We start from the raw sequence: 22,371 nt of genomic DNA, 5'->3' as shown, positions 1-22,371 counted from the left end.
TAATACAGGCTTTAGGGTAATGGAATAGTTTAGAAAGGGGAACAGCCCAGTGTACACACTTAGCACACCCACCACAAAATCTCCAGGCCCAGATGCACTAGAGTAATAATTTATTAGGTGATTCACAAAGTGCAAATAACTTGAATTCTCTGCTTCCCCAACGCCTTGAACTCTCTGGATCTCTAACTTGGTTTTTTAGGAAAGCAAAGGGTTAAAAGCAGACAGTTGCTAAATTCCAAAAAAAAGGGACAAGATTTCAAACATGCATCTTGATATCAAAAGGTACAGTAAAACCAACATTTCTTACTCCACAGTATCTCTTTCCATTTTAAAACTTGGCCAGTACAGCACTTCAGATTGGGGGTGATTTGGCTTCAGCAATTAACCAGATTTAAAGGCTTTTGGCAGGTAAATACAAGAGAGTTACCAATTCTTCTGACCAAAAAAAAAATAAAGACAAGTGGACAGTTAATTTTAGTGGAGCTTTAAAAACCTGTGAGAAGGTTACATTGACCCCCTGGCCTCCAGTTCACAAAATACTATTATATTCTAAAGGCTAAAGTGGAAAACATTTTTATGGATTAACTCCACAAAGTGAAGCACATGAAAAGGGCCTAAAATCAATATATTGATCAGGACATAAAAAATTAAATTTTCACAGAGGTTTTCAGAGATGTTAGTTTAGCAACAATGACCTATACACAAAGTCATCTGTTAATAAACTCACATAAACACAAAGCAGTAATTAATGAATTTTCATTTTTCTTTCCCCAATATTAAAAAGGATTAATTATACTATTATTTCATGATGACAATATCTGCTAATTAGAACATACAATATTCTGCAGACTGTTACTAGAAAATGTGGAAAATCTTAGAACTACAGTTAATACTGTAAGTAAAAACCCAAAAAAGTGAGAAATTAAACATTTAAAAATACTTGCTTATGATTTTTAGTAGGTAAATCCTTATAACCCACATGCCTTGTTCAGGTAGTCATTTGATTTCTTTTCTTAAAAAATAACTGTAGTAAATACACTTTAGTACAAAAACCTTTAGAGTCCAGGACCCAGAGTAACTACTGCTTTCTAATTTAAGATGAGGCATTCTATGAAGAACACCCGTTGTAAAAACTTTTATAATTCAGTATAATTAAATATAAAATTACTACTTAGTAAAAATGCGCATAATTCTTTGATCCTAATGTCTAAAAAAGAGGACATGTTCACTTTTTCTGTTTTAAAATGTTTGATCCAAACACTCACAGAGCTCCAACTGTGGGACTCACTAGACCTGCTCTTAAACCACTTTACAAAAAAATGTCAGCACCACCTCACACTGCTGCCTCATTATAAAAGAAAACAAAGTAACATCTTAGAAACAAAACCACTAAGATGGTTAAAATTACTACTTAAGAGTATTAGGTCTCCAAGTTGGTATCTCCCTACTAGTTCTGCGGGCTTCCTAAATATCTGAGGCAAAACCAAAAGAATCGTATAGCTGCCACTTTGTTCTAAAGACAAGTTTCCTCATAAAATAAATTTCCACAGAATTGGTTCAGAAAAATAAAGACTCTCCCCCAACCCAGGGAACTCATCTTGAAACTGAAGAGAAAAAAGAAAAAAACAAAAAGTGCTAGGGAAACAAAGGCAATCTAACCCAGTCTCTGCCTCTCTCAGGCATGCTGGAATGGTCTGTCTGTCACAGGATGGAAAGAGGGCGTGTATACAGCACCTCACCTACTAGTAATGGTGACCCACATCTCCCAACAAAATGCAGACATAGTACACGGCTCAGGAGAGTAATAAGATGGATTAAGCAATCTGTACAATTTTAGAAAGCATTATCAAGCCTCCTCAAAACCAAGCTAAAATGGTTGGCTGGACACTTGTGAGTGATTTCCGAGATGAACTAATTAGGACTCAACAAACAGATGGTCCTCACAATGAAATCAGGCCTTCTGTGAGGGAAATGAGTTGTGGTTTGCAAGAACTCAAAGATACTTTGGATCCACCGTAAAGCTTGCCAAAAACATCAACTGAAATGCTTTACTAACTAAAGAGGATGCACTGTATTTAAAAATCACTGTCAATTTTACTGGGATTTAGAATAAAAAATATTTACAACTCTTTTACAATAAGGAGCGTTTGGATCGCACTTGTCAGGAAAATATTTTTTCAGTATTACAAAGAAAATTGTTGTAAACTTGTTTCTTCTCACATCTGTTTCAAGCATTTAACATAACCTCTTCAGAAACTCCATGGCGCAAAAATAAACATGCAAACTCTCAAGAAATATTTTACATTTTTTGAAAAAGAATGTAAATTGGAAAGAAAAGTATATACGTAATCCAAGAAGAGTCACAGCTCAAGTCTGAACTTAGCCAATAAAGGTAGATGATCTGAAGAATTATTTTCATTTGGAAGTCCGTTAACAGTCCACAAATCCTGTTCCGTAAGGAGTGATAGTCTGGCCAAAAGTTTCAAGCCACCAACCAGAGCAACTTCAGCTCCTACGTTAAGGAAACACATGTTTAGTGAAACTGTGTCAACAGGTCATTGTAAATTAGTCCTACAAGTCCTTTTTTAAACGATGATACAGAACTTCAGAACTTCCTGGAGTCTAATGGGAAACAGCTAGAATATGATTAAATTTCATATTGAGTTATAACCTAATTATAGTTCTCAGACACATAGCAGTTTTAGATGTTTGGTTTTATTTCTGGTTCAAATTTTTTTTTGTTTTGAGTTCTGCAAATAATCTTTAGAAGAAAATACTGTCTGTAATACATAAGTATGTTAAAGTAATTGAGGGGCGCCTGGGTGGCTCAGTCAGTTAAGCATCTGACTTTGGCTCAGGTCGTGATCTCAGGGCTGAGACTGAAACCCCCACTAGGGCTCCACTCTCAGCAGGGAGCCTGCTTGTCCTTCTTCCTCTCCCTCTGCCTCTCCCCCGACTTGTGCATGCTCTCTCTCTCAAATAAAATCTTTAAAAAATAATAAAAATAAAAAAATAAAAAATAAAGTAATTTGAGGGGTGCCTGGGCGGTCCAGTCGGTTGAGCATCTGACTCTTGGTTTTGGCTCAGGTGGTGATCTTGGGATTGTGGGGTCAGCCCCACGATGAGCTCCAAGCTCAGTGCAGACTCTGCTTGGGACTCTCTCTCTCTGCCACTCCCCCTCCCTCCATGCTCACACACATGCTCTCTTGCTCTCTCTAAAATAAATAAATCTAAAAAAAAGTAATTTGAGATTGACAACTACATTAAGAAATTCATCAACTATTCCATAGTTGTATAAACCAGACAGACCCAGCCACAGCTGAGTAGGAAGTTTATAAGGTGACTGGAGAATAAATTAGTATACTTTGGTCCCAGAGTCAGTGCCTACAAAAGAGTAAGAGGACCTGCTGTTAATGGCAACATTTGAGATGCCGGTTCATGGCACACTCCCGCCACCTAGTGAACATTTACAGCATGACAACTACCAGACCCTGACTACAGATTCAAAGCAGCAAGCATTATTTCATAGACTTGATCTAGTTGGGGAGGGCTAAGCTTAAGCCATCCCGAGTGTTAGTAATAAGGTTATCCTCAGTAGGAAGGAAAACACAAACAGAAGAAAAAAGGACAAAAGGAAAGTAGCGCACACACACAAAAAGAAAGAAAAAGAAAAGGAAAACCAGAAAAGACAAAACAACTGTCCATATTTTGGACTTGTGAAGTTTTCTGAAAGATATTTTTTGCCTTCCAGTCATTTTAAACTGCATTTTCTTCTCCACGTTAAATATTTTGGTTAATATTTAAAACCTTACTTTTACTGAATCATATAAGGAAAAGTGTTTTATCACCTCCGCTCTTTGAAACCACATATTCATATAATGGATTTCTCTTTCCAGAAAGATCTAATATTCCAGAGTCAACATGACAAAACTGTCTATTGTTGGCAATATAAGCTAGGTCCTCCGATGAAGGCAGCATGCCTTAGTAAAATTTAAGTACAAAACTATCTGATGTTGCTGTCCCTCCCCCTGCCCCCCCAAAAAACCCAGTAAATTTACGGCAAGTAAAACCAAAGGGCAATATGAGAGACCCATAACTCAGAAGCTGACTGGAACTGGAAGGGGGAGCTAGGGATAGAATTCTTAGGCAATAATTTGCTTTGAAGTGTTTCACTGCCTCCATGTTTTGCAGGTGATTAACTGATTTACTCAAATACATTACCAATTTCAAAATATTTTTAACTTTTTTTTTTTTTTTTTTTAACAGCATTTTTTTTTTTAAAGATTTATTTATTTATTTGAGAGAGAGAGTACATGAGAGGGGGGAGGGTTAGAGGGAGAAGCAGGCTCCTCGCTGAGCAGGGAGCCCGATGCGGGACTCGATCCAGGGACTCCAGGATCATGACCTGAGCCGAAGGCAGTCGCTTAACCAACTGAGCCACCCAGGCGCCCTATTTTTAACTTTTAATTTAAAACTTCACCTAGATATTTAGCTAACTTTTCTTGACTTCCAGCGCCAAGGTTGGAATTACTATCTTCTTTTTTTTTTTTAATTTTTTTATTGTTATGTTAATCCCCATACATTACATCATTAGTTTTAGATACAGTGTTCCATGATTCATTGTTTGTGCATAACACCCAGTGCTCCATGCAGAACGTGCCCTCCTCAGTACCCATCACCAGGCTAACCCATCCTCCCACCCCCCTTGGAATTACTATCTTCTTAAGCACAGTGTAAGATTACATGCATTCTTTACCTGGCTGCCTGGCAACATCTTCCTTTTCAGCAGAATAGAAAATATAATCCACAGTTATGGCACTTCGGGAATGACAGGTGGTCACTTCTGGAATTCCAGTGTCAGGAAAATAATGTGAATAAACAGACGACAAGCTGAAATGGTGCTGTAAATTTGAAGATAATCTAAATTGAAAAGAAAAATTGCTTAGCATCAAGTTTTTCTTGATTTTTAGAATCCTTCCTGTTTAAAGCACTTTCTCATTTAATTTCCAGACAAAGCCAGACATTCAGACAAGCTTTATTTAAACAGACCACATCACAATTTGGCCTTCATTTATTCATGTAGTGATATCCAAAACCCATTAACAAGGCTTTGATATGTGGGGTAAAAGCTCAATTATTAACATAGTAATGTGATTTATTATTAATTATAACATATTTGAGAGTCTGCACTTCCTAATAAATATGCATTCTAAAACAATTTATAAGTTATTTGTTGTGTTTTTAAGAAAGAAAAAGTGGCCTTTATGAATGTTATGTAGAACCTACCAGACTTTTGATGTCAGAGGGACTATATTTTTCTATGATTTTTCTTGCTATGACATATCAGATAATTTTGTACTGCATCTTAAAACAGCTTCTATAATGGTTTATATTATCTCATGTTACAAATACACGTGATTATGTAATAAAGAGTTTAAAAATCACTTCCAATAAACACATCTTAAGGTTTAAAAATCTTTTATATTGTGAAAAAAAATTTTTAAAAACTTTAAAATTCAACATTTAACAAATACCTACTAAGTTTCAGGCACTACCTTAGGTGCTTAAAATACACATATAAAGACACTTTTTAAAGAGCTCAATGTCAAAGAACAAAGGTTACTCTTTCAAAATGCCCTTGCTTTCCAGTTTTAGCAATGTTTTATGTCTGAGAACTTATATTTACAATACTATTAAATGTAAAATAGAGGGCGCCTGGGTGGCTCAGTCGTTAAGCGTCTGCCTTCAGTTCAGGTCATGATCCCAGGGTCCTGGGATCGAGCCCCGCATCGGGCTCCCTGCTCTGCAGGAAGCCTGCTTCTCCCTCTCCCACTCCCCCTGCTTGTGTTTCCTCTCTCGCTGTGTCTCTCTCTCTCTCTCTGTCAAATAAATAAATAAAATCTTTAAAAAAAAAAACAAAAAACAAATATTTGTTAGATTTGTCTTCTTATTAATCTTACTCAGGGAGGGCGCCTGGGTGGCTCAGTTAAGCATCTGCCTTTGGCTCAGGTCATGATCCCAGGGTCCTGGAATCGAGTCCCGCATCAGGCTCCCTGCTCAGCGGGAAGTCCACTTCTCCCTCTCCCTTTGCCCCTCCCCCCTGCTCATGCTCTCTCACGCACGTGCTCTCTGTCTCTCAAATAAATAAATAAAATCTTTAAAAAAATCTTAGGGAAGTTTTTACTATATTTGAAAGGTTTAATCATGAATTTTTACATATTCTTTTTTAAAAATTCAAAAAATGTTGCTCCTTATCTTACCAGCTTCTTATATATGAGATAATATTTTCTCAATACAAAGTATACAAAATAAAATAAGACAGAGAAGAAAGCAGATAAAATGAATGAGAGGATTCTAATTTGGTCCCTAAATGCAAATGTTAAAACAAAAATTAAAACCAATAAAAGAGTCACAATATAAAATAAAAACATTTTAAGAATCTCCCAAAGAGACAGGATTTAAATCTCCATCCTGCTGTATTCACATACATCTGTTTCTCAACCATAGCCCTAAATATTCATGCTTGTTTAATAATAAGGAATCCAGGCATCTTCACCCCTCCACCTTTGGTAACTTTTCCCTGCAGTTCAAGAGATATAAATATTTATGTAAACTATATAATTTAAATATAAATATTTATACTGACATATTCTTTTTCGATCAATTCTCCTACAGATTATTTTGAGATCTAGTAAGTCAAAGGAGGCTAAGCATCCTCTTGAAATCTGAAAGGTATTTTCCTGTAATCTTGACCTTTGTTTAAATATGTAATAGCAACATATTTCAGAGTACTAGCTGGTCCAGGTCCATGGACAGGCTGTTTGCTTTAAATAACACTGCTTAAGCCCTTACTATGAATCAAACATCAAACTTTCCATGCTTTGTTTCATGTAATCCTCCCAACTACCCAAAGTATAGATAAAGAAACTGAATCTCAGAGATGTTAAGTTTCTTGTTCAGAATCACACAGCTAAAATGTAGCACAGTTAGGAACTCAGGTCTATTTTGACTTCAGCATTCTTCACCAGCATGGAAAAACATCCTTTTCATTTTTTATCCAAGTGATTTTTGAGAAATGATTTTTTTACCCAAGTAAAGTCCGTAAATGTCTACTGTTACTTTCCAGAACTCACTTTTCAGCTGTCACTAAGACCTCTGTTTTGTCCAGCTCTGTCTGTGTCAGATCACTGTCTATAAGAACAAAGAGAAACATATTAAACTATCAATACATGGTTCTGCTCTAGTTTGCCATAGAATAGTCCTCCTAGTCTAGGAATGATATTCAAGACATGTCTAGTTTAGACAGATGCCTAGTTAAATGTTCCATCAGGGAATCTTTATGTTTTGATGGTCTCCGTAATTAGCAAAACTGAAATGCAAACATTTCCAAAGCAACATGCAAATAATTCATGCAGACAATTTTGGAAGGTCAACTTAAGAATGGTAAATTTAGACTTCATTAAGAAAAGGAATAAGCAAGTAAGTATTATGTTTTTATATATGAATATTCATCCCTGAGATGTTATCCCTTGAAAAATTTAGTCTGATGTCTTCTTCAAAGGGAACACTATTATCAAGGAGGCTGCCAAAATGTACTGCAAACACTTACCTGTCTTTTCTACTTTTGGTAACTGCTGTACCTCATACACACAGTTCTGTGAGATACCTAGGTTTGGGGGCCAAATTGGAATAGATAAAATTCTTTGTCCCCGTGAAGACTGTTCCTGGCCAGATACCTAAACAAAATTTCAACAGGTATCTTAAGTGAATAGATTTTAAATAGTTTATGTATTGAAAAGTTTATGTCTTAAATAAGAGGAAATCCAAGAATGGTAAATATTACCTTTATTCATCATAGTAAGTGATTATTTGTGCTTATGAACTCTTGTTCAAATACAATTCAGAAAGCAGTTACTGTTTACATAAAAATGGCAATATTTTCCTTTCCTGCACATGTCTTTCTAATTGGGACATCTATATGATCTATAACTTTGGATTAATACTGCCCCTCCTTTTTTGCTACCTGCAATTACATTAATATAAAATCTTATGTACTTGATCTAACTATTATATAAAATACTAAGGGAGATCAACTCTTACAAAATTTTAAAACTATCACTCAAACCTCAGTGGTGGAGAGTTGTATTTTGGTTAAAACCCTGGAGATCAAATGATCTGAAGCAAGCAACAAAAAGCACAATGAAGATAAACATGGGAGAAACATGAGATATAGTCAGCTAAGAAAATATTTACCATCATGAAAAGGAAAATGTGCATATTAAAGAAATATTAAATTACTGTTTTGCCAACTATATTGCCCACATGCAGCACTCAAAATTCTATTATACTCCCTTATGAACAGTTCCTCATTTACGAAGTCTATCAATGCTTTTTCTTCTTCTCCCCCATTTTGGATTTTTTGCTACCTGCCAATTCCTCCAAGCAGAATGCTGCCATGAATAGATGGAAAAGATGAAATTCAACCAAGTGAGCATCATTACTTATTAGTAGCTGGGGAACATCATCACAGCTTGGTAAAGCAAGGGTACTGGGTCATCCAAGGTTTTCAAACAGCCATGTGATGACTATCCTCACACTACAATGAACAGAGAGACTAAATCCGCCTCCTAATAATGATGAAGCAAGCACTTACCTTGCCGATGGCAAGTCCTTCGTAATTCAATTTTCCTTCTTTTATAAAACTATAAAGCGGAGAACCAGGAACAGAATTAAAGTCACCACACATAATGATAGGGCAGAAGCTGCCATCTTTCTGATGGGCAACACTGGAAATCTCTGCCAGAAGCATGGCCAATTGGGTCAGCTTAATATCGCCTCGCCTTGGGTTATATAACAGATGTGTGTTAGCTACACAGACCACAGGACAGGCAGCCCTCGGAACTCTGGGCTGCAAGAGTAACACCAATCCAACATTGTCTCTGTCCAACAGAGGAACATCACGGCGGTAGAATTCCACTGGGTTCACTGATAAGAGTGAAAACTTGGAATGTTTGAAGCAAATGGCACAGCCATCAGGTTTCCTTCCTGTCCGCATCTTGTATTCACAGTGATAACCTATGAGGAAGAAAAAAAATTTAACACAGGGACTGCCATATAAACATATATGGCAAAACACAGCTCTCCTAATATCTCTGTACAACATTTATCAAAGTGTATTCTCCCAAGCATTAATGTAGGATGCTAAGTTTGAGATTGGGTCTAGGTCCTAGGAATGGGTCTCTTTACTGGTAGACTTCAGTCCTAAATATGCTAATGTGCATGATCATGCTCTCATTTCCATCCCAGTAAAAGTTGTGACAAAGACAGTAAGGCCTTATGATAATCTACACCCCCCCTCCAGCCCCCTGACAGCCCATCTCTGACCTTTCTGCTTCTAACTCTTCCCTGCTTGCTCCACTCCACACACACCTCACCACCTGCCTTCAGGCACTTCTATCTCAGGGCACTTGCTTTGCTACTTCTGTTGCCTGAAAGGCTCTAGGTATGGCTTGTTCCTCCACCTCCGTCAAGTCTCTGCTCAAATGTTATCTTCTCTGATTGTTTAAAATTGAAATCTGACCCATTCTACTTTCCTGCTTTTCTCCAAAATTACCATTACCTAATGTGCTATTTAAGTATTTATTTGGTTTACTGTCAGCCTTTCTCCACCAGAATATAGGCTCCACAAGGACAGTGACTTATCTATTTGGGTCACTGCTAGATCACCACAGCCTACAATAGTGCATAGGATATAGTAGGCATTCAAAAAATATTTGCTGAGGAATGAATGCAAAGTAGGCAGCATTTCTTAAATAGATGAACTGTTTCTCGAAGTGTTCATTCATCAAGCAGGTTTTTAGCTTCTACCCATTTGTTACTGGTAGACACTGTTATAATGATGAACCAGACAGAATGGTCCCTGATATAGAACTCAGAAACTTTGGGGTCTAGTGGTGGGTAGAGCAACTCCTGGAAAGGAATCTATTAAGAGATTCTTACATACTTTTCTGTTTGAATTAAAATTATATTATCAAGGGGCGCCTGGGTGGTGCAGTCGGTTGAGCATCTGACTCTTGGTTTTGGCTCATGTCGTGATCTCAGAATTGTGGGATCGAGCCCCACAGCAGGCTCAGCGTGCAGCCTGCTTAAGAGTCTCTCTCCTTCTGCCCCTCCCCTCCAAAAGAAATAAATCTTAAACAAAATAATAAAAAATAAAATTATATATCAACCCAAAAGTTCCCACTTAAAATATCTCAATCTTTTCCTGACCTTTTGAAATGGGTATTAAAGTTTTTCAAAATTAAGATTTTTTTTTTTAAGATTTTATTTATTTGACAGAGAGAGACACAGTGAGAGAGGAACACAAGCAGGGGGAGTGGGAGAGGGAGAAGCAGGCTTCCTGCGGAGCAGGGAGCCTGATGCGGGGCTCGATCCCAGGACCCTGGGATCATGACCTGAGTGGAAGGCAGACGCTCAAAGACGGAGCCACCCAGATGCCCCAAGATTTTTTTTTGCCCAGATACACCACACACATCTTTGTTAGCATGTTACACTTTAACAACACACAAATCTTTCAAAATAAATCCGGCTAAAATAAAAGTTACATTGTACCCAAAGATTCCAAACTTGGCCTGATCTCTGCTCCATAATGATCTTCTTGAACTTCTTGCAAACAAAGTACCTTGGAAGGAAAAAATTGGCTTGAATTAAAACAGAGAGCAAATATGAAGTTTCTGGTGCTTTTATCTTTAAAAACAGGCGTCTAATATTCTAAAAATCTAATGAAAGTTGAAATAAAAAGACACAATCCTTTTTCTTAAAACTATCTAATATTTCTAGATTTGATCAGTCCCCAAAAACCTGACCTTAATTACATGAAGCTCTCTCTCTTACTATCCAAAACTGGTATTTCCCAAAAGAAGTATTTTAAATTTACATGTTGGGATATTTTTCCTGAATTACAATGTTCATTAGTACTAAATCCTACTAGTCCTTTCTTAAGGTGATTTCTTTGAATGTATCTAGATTTTTATAGGAATGACTTATATTTCAAATCAACGGAAATATTTACTGAATATTTAATACATTGCCAGTCCCTGTCTCAAGACTGACTGGTAAGCAGAACTTTTGGATCTTTTTTGAAAATTTAATGATTATTTATACCAATAATGATTATTTATACCAACTTTTTGGATCTTTTTTGAAAATTTAATGATTAGCAAATGACTTTTTGGAAGTCATGATACATTGTTAAAAAGTGTTCCATCACTATATTTAAAACCATCTTCCCTTCTTACCCCACAAACAAAAGGGATAAAACCATTTAGTTCACAAATGAGCTTTTCTTGGGCGCCTGGGTGGCTCAGTTGGTTAAGCAACTGCCTTCGGCTCAGGTCATGATCCTGGAGTCCTGGGATCGAGTCCCGCATCGGGCTCCCCGCTCAGTGGGGCGTCTGCTTCTCCCTCTGACCCTCCTCCCTCTCATGCTATCTCTCATTCTCTCTCTCTCAAATAAATAAATAAAATCTTTAAAAAAAAAAACAAACAAACAAAAAAAACAAATGAGCTTTTCTTATGTGAAGAATTTTGATGATATTCTGCACTTACATCTGCATCAAAGTGTTTAATTTCTTTCAGAATATTGGGAAACCTAAAACTCCAGTGTAAAACTGGCCGCCGGCAGTGTCTATAAAGATGTGAATTGTCTTCCAATAAATCTTGTGAAAGTATATTATAGGACATCACTGAAAAGTCAAACTTGTTATCACTGTCTTCACATTTGGGGTCAACATTTTTGTCTCCTAGGATCTTTGTCTTGTCTTTATTATGGTTACATATATATTCCCAATGTCGTTGTATTGTGCCTGTTAAAATATATTGAACAAAATATAAAGAATTAATGAAAAACAGACTAAATATTTTCCTGCATGTAAGCTTTTTCTTGCCTTTTAAAAATTCCCACAGGTAATGAACAGAATGTTTTCCCCTAGGAAATGGCAACATAGCACTAAGTAACAGAAGTTGTCATCAAATTGATTATGAAGGCAGTAAAATGATATAATGACTGACCAACAGGTATAAAACAAGTTTAAAAGGATCTAGCAAGTCATTATGGAGACTGAGAGCATGTTAATAAAGCTAGATCTATATAGTTTCTCACTTACTTAAGGTTAAGAAGTGGTTCTGCCAGACACGCTCAGCAACTTTATAACCATGATAACATACAGTTGACCATTGAACAATGCGGGGGGTAGGGGGTGGAGGGGAGGGTTAAGGGCATTGTGCAATTGAAAATCCGCATAAAACTTTTGACTCCTTCAAAACTTAACTACTAATAGCCTACTGTTGACTGGAAGCCTTACCAATAACTTAAATAGTAGATTAACACATAACTTGTATGTTATATATATTTTATACGGTATTCTTACAATAAAGTAGCTGAAGAAAAGAAAATATTAAGAAAATCATAAAGAAAATACATTTACAGTACTGTACCGTACTTATCAAAAAAGTACACGTTTAAGTGGACCCACGCAGTTCGACTGCTGTTCAAGGGTCAACTATATCTGTATGTCACAGTTGGCTTTTCAATAAGATGATTTCACACCGTAGTTTATTTCCTATTAGTAAGATAAGATTATCAAATGATTAAGTTCTAGAAATAACTCATCTCAGAATTCTGGTTTAGACATGAATGAAGGGTGTATGATGGCAATAAATGGAAGCAGTATTTAGTGGAACAATGCAGACAAAATGAACAAAGAAATCTTTTTAATGCACACCAAAGCAAAAGTTAAAGATAACATAGTTGTAGAATGCTAGTAAATGACAAGGGCTGATTGAAGAACCCAGCATGCAGCAACCAGGAATGTGTGATGGTTTACACTCTGCAAAGACACGTGTACCCTGACAGTGATGAAAAGAGAATCAAAAAGCATGAGATTTTGCAACTACAGGCAGTCCTCGACTTAGAAATGACCTACAACACACACACACAAATATACACACATACGCCCCTTTGATCTTGTCTCCCTCACCCCACCATGAAGGAGGATACGCTTACTGCCATGGAAGCCATGAAGAAAAATGAGGAACTTTTAGAGATTCTATGAGCTCAATAGAAGGGGAAAACAAGAAATGGGAAGAACTTGGGAAAACAGATTTGGAGATCGATTTTCAAGTATGGTTAAATTTACAGGAAAAACCTCAGCCTTAGAATATCTCCCTTTTCCTGCATGAAGGTTTTCACTATACTGGATTACAATGCCTAAGATTCTACCAATTAAAGATTAAATTGAGGAAAAATAATTCTATACATACAGGAAAAAAGGACCAAAAGGAAATATACCAGTATTTTTAAGAGCAGTTATCTGAGTGGAAGGATTGTAGGTGATTTTTCTAAATCTTCCACAATGATGATATATTCATAATCAGAGTATCAATATACTCCATGAGAATGCCAATAAAGTGAAATTTAAAAATACCCTCTGGTAAACAAGTTTAATAAGATTGTTTTCCTCAAAATCTAAATGCTGATAGCAGCTTCCCGGAGGGAGTAGACATTTTGACCAGAGGGTAGAAGAGAAAGATCATTTTTATGAATAGTGAGGTCTGGGTGGAACGGGGTATTGGAGACTTACAATACCATGAAGGTACTAAGAGCCTGAGGAGAAGGGTAAAGAAAAAAAGGTGGACGGAAAGAAAACCAAACAAAACAAAAGCCTTCCAGGATTACAGAACTTAGCCTGGAGCTTGTCCTATACCCAGGAGAGGGACGGAACTATCCCCTCCTGTATCCTGCACCGAATATGGAGAATCCTACCTGTAAAGGCCCAGAACTACAGCTAATTGCACTGACTCTGCAGGACTACTCTGAGATTTGTAAGTTTCCATGGGGAAAACAGAAACAATGGCTGACAACTGATTCTCAAGAACTAATTACCTAGAACACAATTCATTCATAAACTGGGGACTGTCTATGATGGTTTTAGCCACAAATCATAGTCTTCGTATGTATACAAGATGCAAAGGACTCTAGTCATGCAAACAAAATGCAGGCTACCATCACAAAGCACTATCCTGGTGTCACCACCACAGTAAAATATGAAAGATGAAGGTCCAGAAAAGTTGTTCGTATTTTCTTGTAAAATATGTATATGTAAGGGCACATAAATCATTGAGGCTGTATTGTCGGGACAAGCGTGTGTAAGCCAACTCTTTTTGCAATTCCATTTTTGAAATAACTGAAACCATAAGATTACCTAATGAATAGAGTGGCTTTCAAACTTCTAGACTTTGTATAACTCTCGCATTACTTTTCATGTCATGACCATCAACTCCTGGTATACTGGAGCTGGGGTGATGGGGTAAATACATATTTTCTCCTGACCACATTTGCTTTTAATAAACATACAGAAATGTGTTTGAATGCTAGGGTTCCATGGAAGACAATTTGAAGACGCCTGACAGAGATGACAGTCTTTGGCCTTCATATACTTCACAACATAAATTCACACTACAAAAGCTTATATACCTTCCATGTCAGGAGGAACAAGGTGATCACAGCAGAGAAGACAGATGAATCAAAGAAAGTAAGCAATAGGCCTGATCAGGTTTTTAGGGTGCCTAATTAAAAAGTCATAATTGTGTCACACAAATCCTTCAAATGCCACTTTAAAGTGACAGGCAAATTAGAAGGCTGTTCTCTTGATGGAAAAGTATTAGTGAATTATCGGAAGTCACAAATATGGCTTAACGAAGAGCATTTTCCTTATTCACAACACCTAGGAAGAATGGACATATAAAGAGTCAGGTCGCAATCAAAGTTTATCAGTATGTAAATGTAATCCCCCATCCGTTAAAGGGAAAACCACCACGATTTTCTGAGTACCTACTATGAAGCCGACAGTGTATTAGGCACTTTGACATGTCTCATTTCATCCTCAACAGGCGTTCAAAGTGGGCATTATTTCACACTAGGAAACCAAGGAGCAGAGAGGTTCCATAACCTGTCCAAGTTCACACAATTAATGGTGGAGCAGAATGAGAGCAAGGAGTGGTTCCTGAGCCCATGCTTGTCAGTACGCCACAGCTCCACCTGAGAGCACACCAGATTTACAAAAGGCTAAACCAGAGAGCAGTGTGCTGACCTGATGAACAATGAATACGGGAAGGAAAAGCAATCTCATGTCTTCATACAGCCCTAGATTTATAGGTTATGGACTGACTGTTCGTAGGAACCTAATTTTAATGCCTCCAACACCTTTCATTCGTTCAAACAAGTATTTGTTGATGAACACATGCTGTGGTCAAGTATTATAAAAATAGATTTTCACTTTCAGTGCTTAAAATTTCTACTCAAACGTGTAGCAGAATTTTCACTTAAAAGATCACGAACTAATCTTCGAGCTAACCTAGCTCTGACTTCCAAGTGAGACTCACTTTGCGTGTTTTCCTTTGACAAACTTATGTGAGCTCCCTACACATTAACACCTACACGGTCTATTTCCAAATACCTTCAGAGGAATTATCTTCACTGAAAACCACAGCTCGTAAGAAAGACAACTCGAAATTCTACTTAGATCATTCATATATACTTGAGGGAGAAGCAGGGCTGGCAGCACAAAGGAAGTCTCGTGAATTGTTTGGAGTAAAAAGAATGACAAAACTAGAAATGATCAACATATTTAGAAAAAAATTATTTCTCCAAGTTGAATAAGATGTCGTCCCCTTCTTAAAAGACAAAACTTCCCACAGTCTCTCAAGATTATATCAACAGAACCCACTATGAGAAATATACTGAATAAGCTAAACTCTTATTCTGTAAGAAAATATCTTTCATTTATGATTGCATCTATTTAAGAATATCCTTTTGTCTTACATAAAAAAGTTAGCATTAAACTGGCTGGCTCAGTTGGTAGAGCATGTAACTCTTGATCTTGGGATTGTCTGAGTCCCACATTGGGTGTGGAGATTACTTAAAAATAAAATCTTCAAAATAAATAAATAAAAACATGAAATTTAATTTTTTAAATAGATATGTGAACTCCCAAGAACATATACCAATTTCTAGGAAGTCTAGGGACCTCTGTTTTAAAAACAATGGATTTGATAATTATTCTTAAATTAAATTTAATGTTTTAATTTAGTCCTACATTCTTTCCCAACCTTATTCTCTCTCTCTATAGTTTCTTCTATATTTACTGCCAGGAATACACAATAAAAAATAAAAATAGATATAAATAAAGACTTAAGTTAAAAAAAACCACTTCCTTTTTCCTAACGGAAAACTACTAGCTGAAAATAAATACTAAACCCCTCCAAAATCTGGAGGAGGTTTTAAGGATTATTAGATAGTAAAGTTTCAATAACTCTACGGCTTCTATTTCTGCACCAAGATAAACGTCACCTTTACCTTGGTGTTTTCTTCGTTTTGATGAAGGCTCATCTCCCTCAGAGTTCATGATGTAACTAGAGAGATGAATCAAAGAGGTCTGGCTCAGGTTGTCAGGTCTCCAGTTCCAGTACTGAAACGGAGTTCTAGACTCAAACAAACAAGGTGGTCTCCAATTTAGTGAAAAATGCCTACTACTGAAGTATGGGTAAGGAGCACGAGAATAATGTCCAGGCCACCTCATACAACTAGAAATATGTCTGTTCCAGCAACACCTTTGCAGATTCTCCCACGGTGTCGTCCAATCTCTGCCCAGACTCTTCTGGTGATGGGGTAACATGGGGTATCTAAAAGAAATAAATACACTCCTTGAGGCACCACTATTTGTTCACGCTATAGCACCCAAAATCCAAATCTGTTTCCTCAAGGGACGATAATGTCTAATATTTAAAATCTGACTTCTAAATCATGAAGGATGGGTGGGAGGGGAACAGCCATGATTTAATTATTAGTAGCAACAGTCTCAAAACTCTCCCTAAACACCTATGAATGGTATTCGAAATACTTAACATAGAATACCAGCCTCCCAAAATACCACACACACTTCAAAAAGTCCTCAGTTCACCTGAGAGATTAACCAACCATCAAACTGGTTTTCAGAGTAGCTTTCTAATATCTAATAAACTCTATGAAAAAAAAAAATCCACAGCAAATGTAATACTTGATTCAATATGGAACACTTAAGCTGAATACAATTAAAGCAAATCTCTCCTCCAACTTGGGTTTAGAGTAGAAACATGTTTCTGAGCAGTTTTTTACACCAAGATTACATTTTCCAAACATTTGTATAGCTAAGAAAACAAAAACCTATCACAATTTCACAAAACTACCTCTCTGGCTAATCAGTAGATGGATAATTTATTTTTCCATCCTTTTTTATTTTTTTAAGGCATGCTTCTCCTTGAGGGTAATGAAATGGGATAGCGATTACTTATTAATAATTCACCAATACTTCAAACCCAACAGCACCAATGTACTGATCATCCAAAATATCTCCAAAGTAGTGTTACCATTAACTTGAATAAATATGTTGCTCTCCGGCTCTCTTAAGAAACAATGCAACTTAAGCACCATCTTCTCACCATACTATTCTGGCCAGATTTTGGATTCAGAGGACTTCTATCCTTTCCCAGAATTCATTAAAAGTACACTTCCAAGATAGTGTTAATATTGTCCACTTCTACCACCGAAGAAATTTTGCTTAAACTGTATTTACTGTTACTTGACTTTTATATATTCATTTTAAAGGCATTTAAATTTTTTATGATATATTTTTGTTGTTTATGCATTCTCAAATCGTTCTCTAAATTCAACTTAATTGTAAATCTTTAAAAGCATGACATGGGCAGATTATTCTGCTTTGTGACAACTCTGAAAGCCACAGAGATTTAGGTGCTTGCTCCATATCTTTTCTATCCTAATAGGCTACCGTATTGAAATATAAAACTTGTGCTACAAAACTTATTCTCTATATTTGTAGTTACTTATATAGACGTCTTTTTCTCAAGATGATGAGCTCCTTCAAGGCCAGAGCTTTCTTATTCATTTTCACCCGGTCTCTCCCCCGCCAAGTGCCTAGCACAGTGCCTGGCATACAGCTGGTACTCAGGAAAACACTGTTGAACTGAATTGTCATCAAGCCCCGGACTATAGATTAAAACCAGATCCCCGTAACTTATATAATAATTAATACAGTGTTGTGTTTCCCAGGTGCGGTACACCAGTCCATTTCACATGATACACAATGAAACTTTTTGATTTTTCACATCTAAGTATTTATTAGAAAAAACCCATAATGAGTACGTCAAACCCAAGATTTCGTGGATACTGCTTAGGGCGACGCTAATATAATTAGGCAGCATTACTGAAGTGCCTTTCTAAAAAAAAAAAAAAAAAAAAAAAAAGAGACAATTTCAAGAAAAAATGTAGTACACACAAGTGTGGAACGAGAATTTGGTAATAAACCGTAAAGTCTGGTATATAAATGACTGAAGTGGGAGAGACGCTGACACCACAAACAAACCCCTGGGCGTGCGTGCGACGCGCGCGCCTCCCTCGGGATCAGGCCGCCCCGGGACCTACGGCGGACCGGCCGCCTCCCCGCCGACGCTCAGCTCCCTGCGGGTGCTAAGGCCTGGGAGGAGGCCGGCGATCGGGGGGCTCGGGCTGGCTCCGGGGCAGGGCAGGGGAAGTGGGCCGGGGCTCCAAGGCCCAACCAGGTCGGGAAGGCACGAGCCCTGCCGGCGACCGATCGCCCCGGGCCCGGCCCGGACCCCGTCCGCTGAGCGCCCCGCCGGCTGCGCGCCGGGTTTACCTATCCCTCGGGGTCTCCGGAGGCTCGTCCCCGCGGCACCGCCGCCCGGACCCTCTTCCTCCTCCTTTCTCCCCCAGCCCGCCCCGCCCCGGGTTAACCCGGGCCGCCCGCCCCCGCTCCTCCCTCCTGCCACCCAGCCCTACTGACCGGCCTCTCCCCACCACACAGCGGCCGTAGCCCCTCCTCACACAGCGCCACGCTTCCATCTTCCCCCCTGCGGGCGTCCAATTCCCAGGCCCGGGGCTCAACTTCAACCTCTACACCCGATCTGGCGGCCGAAGGCACCCGGGGCTCCCCATCACTAGACGTCGGGACTCCGGGCCCGCCTGCAAGGCATGCTGGGAGGCTCAGGCTCGCCGGCCGCCAAGTCCCCATCTTGCGCCGCGAAAGTCTCGGAATTGCTTCAACACCGAATTGCGTTCAAGTAGCATGCGCACAGTGTGGGGAAGCCTGCGCAGCCATTTCGGAATAGGGCAAACAACCGACCTCTGTCTTAAAGAAACAAGAACCGAACCAAGGGCTGAACAGCTTTGTAAAGGCTTACGGGAGGGTACGGGGTGGTTGCGTGAGAGCTAAGAAGAAAAAAATATATGTTTTAGCGTATTTTTATTATATCCTTGGGAGATTCAAAAGGCGGATGCCCGAGGTGGGGAAATACCCTTGTCTCTGTTCCCGTAGAACTGTGATACCAGGGATTTTTGCAGTTAATTTTGTGGGAACACAGCCGCAGGGGTCACTTTTAAGTGTATGTGTGTGTCCTGTGTGTCTTCTCAAATTTAGTATAGGACTCTAGATTATTAGAAAGCATTATTTAAGCGGAGACCCTTCCGAGAGGGACAGAGACAGAGAGAAACCGAGGAAGACGGAAGAATAAACTGGGGAGGTGGGGAAAGGGTACTGGAAGGCAGAATCACTGCTTTTGTAGGCTCTTTGGGAGAGCAGCGTAGTAATTTATCGGGAAGGCTTTTTTGGTTCTCATATCTTAATGAGGAAATCAGATGCATTTGAAAAGCATTTTCCCTCAGTATAAATATAGTTGATTGCTATCATTTGTGGTAGTTATGTTCTCTAAAGTTACTGCCAACTGAATTAGCAAAGACTGAACCATTGTCTCTAGTGGAAATATAGGGGTTCCCGTGAGCCTCTGGTCACATTTTAGTCACCTAATCGATACATGACATGACATGACATAACATAACATAACATAACATAACATAACATAGCACTATAACTCAGGCATGAGTGAAGCTTATCTAACCCATGTATTTTCTCTGCAAGGCACATCACAGACGTCTTGTGCTTAGCAACACTAGAAAGCACTTCAGAACTGCACTTGGGGGGCCATTTTAAACAGAATCACCAACAAAAAGCACAAAAACGTGAAAAACATGGTACTAAATAGACTGTGAAGAGGACACTTGTTTATAGTGTGGGAGCTGAAACAAGAAGGCAAGCTTCGTTTCCTTCAACCTCACCTGGGAACATGCAGGTTGGACAACTAAACTTTTCACCACTCTGCATTTGTCCATGAATGATTGCAAAAGCACTTGCGGGGGCACCTGGGTGGCTCAGTCCGTTAAGCATCAGACTCTTGATTTGGGCTCAGGTCACAATCTCAGGGTTGTGAAATCGAACCCCCTGTGGGCCTCCATGCTGAGTGTGGAGTTTGCTTAAGATTCCCTCTCTCTCAAAAAAAAACCAACCAAAAAGCACTTGCAAGTATTGATTTTGGAGTAACAGATACATTTTAGTAAGTAGGCAAAATTGACAAATACATAATGCATGAATAGTGCTGGTCAGATGTATTTCTATTTTATACAGCCCTATTTTCTGGTTGTACTCAAAATTTTGCAGTTTATTAAATGAATTGACTGGTATCTTGTATGTCTTAACTCTGTGATAAGATTATAAGTATCTTATGAGCAAGGACAATGACCCATTATTTTCAAAATTTACCTCACCTAGTGCTGTGCTAGGTACACAATAGACTGTAGATAAGGTATTTTTGAATGAATGGTTAACACAGGACCAGAATTAGAGCAGATCTGTGAATGAACAGATACTTCTCCCTCTAGTACATGCTATAACCTCTGGTTTGTGATGTGTAGGAGAAATGTAGCACTTTGAAATAATAAAAAGAGATTAATGGATGTTAGAATGCTCGAGTTTGGAGGATTGTCTGATCCTAAAAGATATTCACCTTTATCTTGAATGACTATTTTAGAATTCTGTAGTGATTAATGTTAAATTGTCGAGAACTGGTGGTAATTCCAATGATGATTATCTATGAACACGTGAATGAATTCTATTCAATGGGGGGAGAACTCTCCTCTTCTGTAGAAAAGCCAGTTTTGCATCCATTTGCAAAGTCAATACTACTGATCTGTAAATTGTCTGCTTTTTGGATTCTCCTGGAACAGACTATAACATCTCTCTGGTTCCTTTATTCAATAAGTTAAATAAAATCATTTTGTATAACTTTACTTTTTTTTTTTAGAATTATCCTTTAACGGTTTTGCAATTCCCACCGAGATGCCCAATGTATTCATCTGACAGAAACAGATGAACTTATGACCAAAGAGGTGTGCTTCATGGATTGCCAAGTCCAGGTATTTCTTTTCTTGCTCCCATGTGAATCTGAAGCACAACAGAATTTTTTTAATTAAAATTTTTTAAGTAGCCTCCATGCCCAGCACAGAGCCCAAAGCGGGGCTCCAATTCACAACCCTGAGATCAAGACCCGAGCTGAGGGGTGCCTCAGCTGAGGGGCGCCTCAGTTGGTTGAGTGTCTGCCTTCGGCTCAGGTCATGATCCTGGGGTCCTGGCATTGAGTCAGGCTCCCTGCTCAGCAGGGAGTCTGTTTCTCCCTCTACCTCCTCCCCACTGCTCGTGATCTCTCTCTCTCACTCAGTCTCTCTCAAATAAATAAATAAAATCTTTAAAAAAAAAAAAAAAAAAAGGGCGCCTGGGTGGCTCAGTCGTTAAGCGTCTGCCTTCGGCTCAGGTCATGATCCCAGGGTCCTGGGATCGAGTCCCACATCAGGCTCCCTGTTCGGCAGGAAGCCTGCTTCTCCCTCTCCCACTCCCCCTGCTTGTGTTCCTGTTCTCGCTATCTCTCTCTCTGTCAAATAAATAAATAAAATCTTTAAAAAAAAAAAAGACTGGAGCTGAGATCAAGAGATGGATGCTCAACGACTGAGTCACCCAGATGCCCCTCAACAGAATTTTTTTAAATCTCTGTTTTCCTAATTTTAATTTTCTTCTCTACCAGTTTTGTGTTTTGGTTTGTATATTGACGATAGATTATGTCCCTCTAGTGGCAGCAGTAATCAGCAGTTTGGTAATATGGTCTGACCATTGGTGATCTCTGTAATAGGATTAATGATTTCTAGAGATCTATTTTCTATTGAATGAGAGATAGCAGAGAATCTGGTTTAATAGTCTTGTCTGTTTGTCTATTTTGAGCCCAAGAATTCTGTGCCCACTGGGAAAAACAGGTCTTTGGTATCTGGACTAGTGAGTTTTTGTGCTTCTGTGTTGACTCTTCTTTTTTTTTTTTTAAAGAAAGATTTTATTTATTTATTTAACTGACAGAGAGAGAGAG

General features: G+C 38.4%; 1 protein-coding gene across 7 annotated transcripts; it reads right to left on the bottom strand.

Moving 5' to 3' along the window:
* Positions 1 to 93: 93 nt before the first annotated feature.
* Positions 94 to 19,181, bottom strand: ANGEL2 (angel homolog 2). 7 transcript variants are annotated; one of them, XM_078078122.1, is made up of 9 exons: positions 18,915 to 19,181; positions 16,415 to 16,740; positions 11,608 to 11,864; positions 10,612 to 10,681; positions 8,654 to 9,075; positions 7,610 to 7,736; positions 7,134 to 7,191; positions 4,757 to 4,920; positions 94 to 2,512 (listed from the first exon to the last, which is right to left on the bottom strand). In XM_078078122.1, exons 1-9 carry the CDS (start codon positions 18,971 to 18,973, stop codon positions 2,361 to 2,363), a joined length of 1,635 nt encoding a protein of 544 aa, XP_077934248.1. In that variant the 5' UTR covers positions 18,974 to 19,181; the 3' UTR covers positions 94 to 2,360. The 7 variants fall into 7 exon arrangements, with proteins under 7 accessions (XP_077934248.1, XP_077934251.1, XP_077934250.1 ...); XM_078078125.1 differs by lacking the exon at positions 16,415 to 16,740 and adding an exon at positions 14,534 to 14,783 and having other exon boundaries at positions 18,915 to 19,180; XM_078078124.1 differs by having other exon boundaries at positions 18,956 to 19,180.
* Between the last annotated feature and the right edge of the window lie 3,190 nt (positions 19,182 to 22,371).

This window comes from Halichoerus grypus, chromosome 7 (assembly GCF_964656455.1).
Source record: "Halichoerus grypus chromosome 7, mHalGry1.hap1.1, whole genome shotgun sequence".
NCBI lineage: Eukaryota > Metazoa > Chordata > Mammalia > Carnivora > Phocidae > Halichoerus > Halichoerus grypus.
This window is presented reverse-complemented; position numbering and strand designations above follow the sequence as displayed.

Bases quoted from the DNA above. Each gene is read 5' to 3' on its own strand.
- ANGEL2 (XM_078078122.1), bottom strand. From the start codon at position 18,973: ATGGAAGCGTGGCGCTGTGTGAGGAGGGGCTACGGCCGCTGTGTGGTG. The intron at 9,076-10,611 runs GTACAATGTAAC...TCTTCCTCATAG, and splicing joins GCCAAGTTTGGAATCTTTGG to GTTATCACTGTGAATACAAG. The intron at 2,513-4,756 runs GTAAAGAATGCA...TCCTTAACGTAG, and splicing joins AGATGTTGCCAGGCAGCCAG to GAGCTGAAGTTGCTCTGGTT.